Genomic DNA, 7,607 nt, shown 5'->3' on the forward strand with positions numbered 1-7,607 from the left:
TGCACGGAAACCTAATATGTGTGGATGACGCAGTATCTACACCCAACGTGCACGGAAACCTAATACCGCGTGGATGACGCAGTATCTACACCCAACATGCAAGGAATCCAGTCTGTGCAGGAAAAACAGATACTGATGATGAAAATCTCAGCAGAGTGTTAGGAGCAAGACAATCTCGTAGGTGAATGTGAAATAAGCAAAGAGGAGAAGGACTGAGGGGGAGCCAGCACGGGACAGGGCTGAAGAGCACCAGAATCCTTGTGGGTACCCCTTGCAGCCCAAGCCCATCCTACCTGTACCGGTGGACCCCACGTCCCATGGCAGGCTGCGGGCATCTCTTAGAGAAGGAGATGGGCCCTGGAAACAGAGCAGCGAGAGGTTCCCCAGTGTGTGCAAGCCCCTCTTCCTGGCTCAGGACCCCCAGTCTCCCCACCCGGCCCTCCTAGATGGCTGGAGACTTAGGGGTGATGAGCACAGCCCTGGCCCTCCCATGGCTCCCTCGCTCTGGGACTACGCCCCCGGGGTGTCCGCCGCCCACCTCTGCCGTGGCCTTCCCCGCCTTCTCTCCATCTCGGAAGGTGGTCAGCACATCCCGCCACCTTGCAATGGCTTTTCCCCCTGCCTGGATAACCTTCCCTGCACTGCTCTCCCAGGCAGCTCCTATTCACCAGTCAGGGCTCCGCCCAAATGCCGCTTCCTCAGGGAAGGCCTCCGGACCTCCCTACAGAGTGCATGTCCCTGTAGACACCCTCACTGCCTCCCTGGTGGACTTATCAAGGCCGTGATTAAATCATTGCCGTATTTATTCAGTGTCTGAGGGTAGAAGTCATGTCTGAAATGCCACCTCGTCTAATGTGTCCAGAGTAGGCCGAGCAGATAGATGGCGCTTCATCGTGAGTGAGATTGTGACTGAGAGATAGAGGAGGCCGGGCAGATCCACGGCGCCCCATTGTGAGCCTGTGATTGAGCGAGTGAGTGAATGAGTGAGCGAGTGAGATCCTGAGTGAGATCGTGAGTGATTGAGATCGTGAGTCTGTGAGATCGTGAGTGAGATCATGAGTGAAATGGTGAGTGAGATCGTAATTCTGTAAGATCGTGAGTGAGATGTGAAATGGTGAGTGAGATCGTAATTCTGTAAGATCGTGAGTGAGATCGTGAGATTGTGAGTCTGTGAGATTGAGAGTGAGATCATGGGTGAGATCGTGAGATTGTGAGATCCTGAGTCTGTGAGTGAGATCGTGAGATCGTGAGTCTGTAAGATCGTGAGTGAGATCGTGAGATTGTAAGTCTGTGAGATTGAGAGTGAGACTGAGTGAGATCATGAGTGAGATCGTGAGATTGTGAGATCGTGAGTCTGTGAGTGAGTGAATGAGATCCTGAGTGAGTCTGTGAGATCGTGAGTGAGATCGTGAGTGAGTGAGATCGTGAGTCAGATCGTGAGATAGTGAGATCGTGAGTGAGTGAGATCGTGAGTCAGATCGTGAGATAGTGAGATCGTGAGATTGTGAGATCGTGAGTCTGTGAGTGAGTGAATGAGATCCTGAGTGAGTCTGTGAGATCGTGAGTGAGATCATGAGTGAGTGAGTGAGTGAGTCTCAGTGAGAGAGAGACCCTCCTCTAGGATCGAGGAGAACAGGGCAGAAAGAAGAGCTGGAGGTAGGTCCAGGGAACCAGCAGCTGGGGCATCCCTGCCCCTGTCCCCCCAAGGGCAGAGGCTGACCTGGCTGAGGGCCGTGAGGGTGCAGGGCTGTGTCAGGGCCAGCCTGGAGTCCACCAGCCCGCCCGGCGGCGGCTCCTTCCCCGGGATGCTGTTGTAGTAGTTGTGATCCAAAGCCTCCTCCTCGTCCCCCCAGGCCGACTCCTCCGGCCCCGCCAGCCTGGGGGACAGACAGCAATGGCCGTGGCACAGGCAGGGCCCAAGGGAGCTAAAGCCTTACGGCTTGAGCTTCTGGGGGAGCAGGAAAGATCTGAGTTCGAATCCCAGCCCCCCACCTGTCGCCGAGGGTTCCTACCAGGAAACACTTCTAGGGCAAGTGACCAGGCCCACTACTTCCTCATCTATAAAATGGAACGTTGCACACATTTGCGAGCTGTGGCACAAAAGGCAGGTCGTTGGCAAACCCGGTCTCCACTCCTTTCTGCCCACCTCCGGCCGCGCCCGGCAGCAGAGGACATGATCCAAGTTTATACCCAGAACCAGGACATTGCTGGTCAGGGTGGCAACTCTCTGGGATCAAAGCGCCCCCATCCTCTGGCCCCGATGGCACTGGCAGGAATGGATCCTGCAGGTGCTCCTCAGCAAGCACGGCCCTGAGAGCCAGAGGGGTGCACCCCAACTGGCCCACAATCGCTGCTGGGATAAATTACGAGGCAGCCTACAGAAGGCAGAGGCAGCTCCAGAGGCAGGCGAGGAGCCCGTCCCAGCTTCGGAGCGTGCTGAGCGACGTGCATCAAGCACGCTGTCCCCGTGCACAGAGGGGTGAGTGTGAGCAGGTGTGCGATGCCGCCTCCCTCGTGACCAGCAGGGCTGGGAGCTCATGCACCTGCACCTGCCCTCCCACCATTGGAGGAAGCTGACTTTCTAATGATGAATAGAGACTTAAATAGCTCCTTCTCCAAGGCCAGCTGGCAAACCCCAGCCCAGGGCCAAATCCAGCTCACTGCCTAGATCTGTGTGGCCCACGAGCTAAGAATGGGCTTTCAACCTTTAAATTATCAAAGTTAAGTGTTTGAGAAAACATCTAGAGCATCATATTGTGCAACACGTGACATTCACACTTCAATGTCTATAAAAAACGTGTTACCAGCACACAGACACGTCCCCCCCTTTACACATCTGCAGTGAGACGGAGGCCGTTTTCTGCCCTTTGTAGGAGCCGGCCTCGTGTCTGGAGGAGGGATATTGGTTGTAGCAGCAGGGCTGACAGCCTCAGGCACACGGGGGAGTCAGCTCGCTCAGTCCTCCCCAGTCCTGGGGGGCAGGTGGGGATGCATTTACTCGGGTGTTACAGCCGAGGAAACGGGATCCTCTGGCTGAGCCACATTCTCACGGGACAGGGAGGGAGGGACAAGGGCAGGACGGAGGCTGAGACCTGCAGGAGGTGGAGCAGGCTCTGCACCTGGGTAGGTCACTGGGGGCGTCCCCAGGGCACGGGGGAGGCAGCTCTGGTTACCTTTCTGGGGGCAGCGCCACCTTGGGTGGGCTGTGCAGGTACTGCTTGAAGCGCAGCTCAAAGGCTTGGCCCACGGTGCTGATGATGCTCTGCGCCAGGCCCTCACAGCATTCCAGGATGTGGCAGGCTGCGGGCGCGTTGGTCATGCGGCCTCCGAGCCTCACGGCCGTGCCCCCCGGCCACGGGACCCCCACCGGCCTCCCCAGGGGCCTCACCTCTCTGGTTGATGGGGTCCTTGGCGACGTAGGCCACGTAATCCGTCATGTCCTGGGGGCGGGGAGGGGCCAGCTGGACCTGCCTGGGCCCCCCACCTGGATTCCCAGCCGCCCACCCCAGCAATGCAGAGAGACGGGGCAGTGGATGTGGGCACAGGGTACGTTAGGGAGGCTCTGGGGAAGGATGAGAGGGTCTCGCGGCCGGAGGGGGCGGCAGGGCTGCAGGTCCACCCCCACCCCCGGCCTCACCGTGTCTCCGCCCGATGCGAAGGAGATGGACGGCATATGGTGGTTGGCGATGACCTGAGGTGGCAGGAGGCACACGCGGTCATGGGGGCCCCGCTTCGAGGGCAGGGGGCCCGGCAGATGGACCAGGATCACAGCAAAGAGTGGGGCAGGGGCAGGGATGTGGGGATGGAGACGTCTCCTGGACAGGCACCCACTGCAGCTGGGTCCTGGGTCAGCCTAGACAACAGAGGCTGGGATGTGGAGTCCCCAGCAAGGACGGGACTAGGGCCCTAGGGGAACGTGTGGGGTCCGCAGGAGGTCACACGGGAATGTGTGTGAGTGGACAAACCACCCCCACTGCAACACTTCACACATGCACCTGCCCAGACGCTCACGCACACATCCCAAGCCCCACACACGTGCACACACACACACACCCGAAGCAGCCACGGGAGGGACGGCCCCACACTCCTGACTCCTTTGTCCATGTGCAAGGGCACCTGTGAGTGCATCTGCGTGCTCATCTGCATGCTTGTTTGCCTACTGATCTGCGTGCTCGTCTGCGTGCTCATGTGCGTGCTCGTCTGCGTGCTCATGTGCGTGCTCGTCTGCGTGCTCGTCTGCGTGCTCATGTGCGTGCTCGTCTGCGTGCTCGTCTGCGTGCTCACCTGCGTGCTCACCCTGCGTGCTCGTCTGCGTGCTCGTCTGCGTGCTCACCTGCGTGCTCACCTGCGTGCTCGTCTGCGTGCTCCACCTGCGTGCTCACCTGCGTGCTCGTCTGCGTGCTCACCTGCGTGCTCACCTGCGTGCTCGTGTGCGTGCTCGTCTGCGTGCTCATGTGCGTGCTCGTCTGCGTGCTCGTCTGCGTGCTCATCTGCGTGCTCGTGTGCGTGCTCGTCTGCGTGCTCGTCTGCGTGCTCGTCTGCGTGCTCATCTGCGTGCTTGTTTGCATGCTCATCTGCGTGCTCAACTGCGTGCTTGTTTGCGTGCTCACCTGCGTGCTCATCTGCGTGCTCATCTGCGTGCTTGTTTGCGTGCTCATCTGCGTGCTTCTCTGCATGCTCATTTGTGTGGTCCTGCTTCATTTGCTTCCCGTCACTCAAATCCCTCTAGGCCCCAGTAAGCCCCTGCTACCAGCCACATCCTGAGTCCTCCCTATAGAACATCCACTCCTCAGCCCCCATAGGGACCCTCGAGGCTTTCCCCTTGCCAACCCTGGCCCAGCCAGAAGGGCCTACTTGGAGCCCCAGTGTCCTGTCCATATGGTGGTCAGGGGTCCATGCCTCGCAGGGTGGGGGCAGAGATGGAAATTGCGTGGAAATGGCCCTCAGCCAGCTCCCCCGCCAGCTCCATCCTTCTCTAGCCTCCTCCCTGGAGCCCCAGCTGCCCCTCACCACCACCTGCCGCCTCCACACCAGCCCAGGGACGCTGCCTTGCCCCAAACCCCTCACGATGACCCATGCTAACTTCTCCGACAGGGAGATGCCTCCTCTCTCAGCCACAACTCCCTGGGACCCCCCCTCCTCACCACCTCCCAGAGCCCTCCAGGAAGTCTCTTCTAGCACACAGGGCCCAGCACATGCTCAGGACACCCCTCGCCTGGCCTCACAGTGCCTCCTAAAATCTATTATTTCCTTCATTTCTGCAATTATAGTTTTTTTGTTTTTTGGTTTTTTGAGACGGAGTCTCGCTCAGTCACCCAGGCTGGAGTGCAGTGGTGCAATCTTGGCTCACTGCAACCTCCACCTCCCAGGTTCAAGCGATTCTCCTGCCTCAGCTTCCCAAGTAGCTGGGATTACGGGTGCCCACCACCATGCCCAGCTAATCTTTGTATTTTTTGTAGAGTCGGGGTTTCACCATGTTGGCCAGGCTGGTCTCGAACTCCTGACCTTAAGGGATCTGCCCACCTCAGCCTCCCAAAGTGCTGGGATTACAGGCGTGAGCCACCGAGCCCGAGCCCGGCCTGCAATTATACTTTTGTTGTTTGTTTCCACCTGAAGAATGGTAGCCAGGGTTTATCCCCGCCCCTCCCCAGGCACTGTGGATGTTGGGACAGACCACTCTCTGGGGCGGGGCGTCCTGGCCCCTGCGGGGTGCTGAGCAGCATCCCTGCCCCCACCCACTCCATGCCAGGAGCACCCCCGTACCGGGACAGCTTGCCCAGGCCGGGAGCCCCTGAGCTGAGCCCCGTGAGGGCAGTGGCTGCACCCCCAGCTCCTGCTCTGCGGGGCTTCGGCTCGTCTTTCCAGATAAACGCCACCTGCTGCCCACCCCCAGCACCCCGCCCAGCTTTGCCTCCTAGGACTCCTGGCCCCTGGGACGCCAGGGGAAGAGGGCAGACCCACCTGGCGCGTGGCGGGCACAGAGAGGCTGAGGCCGTCGGTGGAGATGTGGATGGAGATACTCATGCCGGCAAAGCGGAGGTTGCTCTTGCCCAGGACGGACGCCAGGGCCTTGTTGGGGGCCTGAGTCGGGGCCGGAGCACAGCAAGGGCGGCCGTGGGTGGGGGCTGCCGAGGGGCTCCCAGGATGGCCGCAGCGTCCCCAAGGCCCACGACTGCCCCACCAGCCCCACGAGAGACCACAAGCCTCACTCACCTTTTTCTTCCAGGATCCCCGGACGCCAGGCACGGCCTCATGGAGCCGGTTGATGGCTTCCCTGGGGTTGGGAGGAGGGGGCTTAGAGAGTGTGGTGGGGGCGGCCATGGAGGGAGCTGGGGAGGAAGGGGTCAGAGAGGGTGGGGGTCTGGGGAGGAGGCAGGAGCTCAGAGAAGGGCGAGAGTCAGAGAGGGGAGAGGAAGGCAGAGAGGGAGGGGTGGGAGAGGGTCGGGGGGCCTAAAGTGGGGAGGGAGGGGGCTGGGGAACCTGGGGAAGGAGTGCCCAGCAGGACAGGTGCAGTGTGGGCACCAGCCCACTCCATGTGTGTCCTTGCATCCGGCAGAGGCCCGGCCCCCAGCTCTGGCCCCTCTACCACCCTCTTTCCCAGGGACCAGTGCGTCCCTGGCCTCGGCCCACAAGGAAGGTGCGGGGTCAGATCTGGGGGTTGGACGGTGAGCTGGAGGCCCTGAGCCTGACCCCGGGTCCCATGTCGTGATCCTGTCTGCAGCACTGGAGGAGCGACCTCCGCTCTGGAGGGCCCGAGTGGCGGCAGGAGCTGACCCCAAACAAGAGCGCCTCAAACCACTGGTCCCCAGGAGAGGTTAGAAGTCTACGGGGTCCTGAAGGGGCCTCGGAAATGTCGGCGTCACGTGGAGAAACCAGATCCCCCACCCAGGGCGCGTGGGAATTTTCACAGCATGGCTGCTGTGGAAAACAGCCTGGGGGCTCCTCAAAAGGTTAAAAATTGGCTGGACGCGGCAGCTCCCGCCTGTCATCCCAGCACTGTGGGCCTGACACAAGCAAATGCATGTCGGGTGCGGTGGCCCCCATCTGTCATCCCAACACTTCGGGAGGCCGAGGTGGGTAGATCACCTGAGGTCAGGAGTTCGAGACCGGTCTGACCAACATGGAGAAACCCTGTGTCTACTAAAAATATAAAAACTAGCTGGGTGTGGTGGTGGGCGCCTGTAGTACCAGCTACTGGGGAGGCTGAGGCAGGAGAAATGCTTGAACCCAGGAGACAGAGGTTGCAGTGAGCCAACAGGGTGTCACTGCACTCCAGCCTGGGCGACAGAGTGAGACTTCGTCTCAAAAAAAAAAAAAAAAAGAAAAGAAAAGGAGCGAGGCTTTGACCCAGGCCACAGCACAGACGCACCTCGGGAATGCCATGCTCAGTGAGAGACGCCAGACACAGGAGGCCACGCAGTGTGTGATCCCATTGCTATGAAATGTCCAGGACAGGCCGATCCACAGAGACAGGGAGGGGATGCGTGGGTGCCGGGGCTGGAGAGGAGACGGGGAGTGGCTGTGATGGGGAGAGGACGGGGAGTGGCTGTGATGGGGAGAGGACGGGGAGTGGCTGTGATGGGGAGGGGACGGGGAGTGGCTGTGAT

General features: G+C 60.2%; 1 protein-coding gene across 1 annotated transcript in view; it reads right to left on the reverse strand.

Annotated features, from left to right (window-relative positions):
• Nucleotides 1-293: 293 nt before the first annotated feature.
• Nucleotides 294-7,607, reverse strand: part of LOC116464630 (SHC-transforming protein 2-like) — a gene marked incomplete at both ends in the record, with an annotated part of 8,221 nt that continues 907 nt past the window's right edge. The window contains 7 exons of the mRNA XM_032147892.2: nt 294-357; nt 1,721-1,877; nt 3,174-3,300; nt 3,389-3,440; nt 3,638-3,691; nt 5,962-6,081; nt 6,214-6,274. Coding sequence (XP_032003783.2) covers nt 294-357; nt 1,721-1,877; nt 3,174-3,300; nt 3,389-3,440; nt 3,638-3,691; nt 5,962-6,081; nt 6,214-6,274 — 635 coding nt within the window. The remainder of the gene's footprint in view (nt 358-1,720; nt 1,878-3,173; nt 3,301-3,388; nt 3,441-3,637; nt 3,692-5,961; nt 6,082-6,213; nt 6,275-7,607) is intronic.

This window comes from Hylobates moloch, unplaced genomic scaffold (genome assembly GCF_009828535.3).
Source record: "Hylobates moloch isolate HMO894 unplaced genomic scaffold, HMol_V3 SCAFFOLD_1149, whole genome shotgun sequence".
NCBI lineage: Eukaryota > Metazoa > Chordata > Mammalia > Primates > Hylobatidae > Hylobates > Hylobates moloch.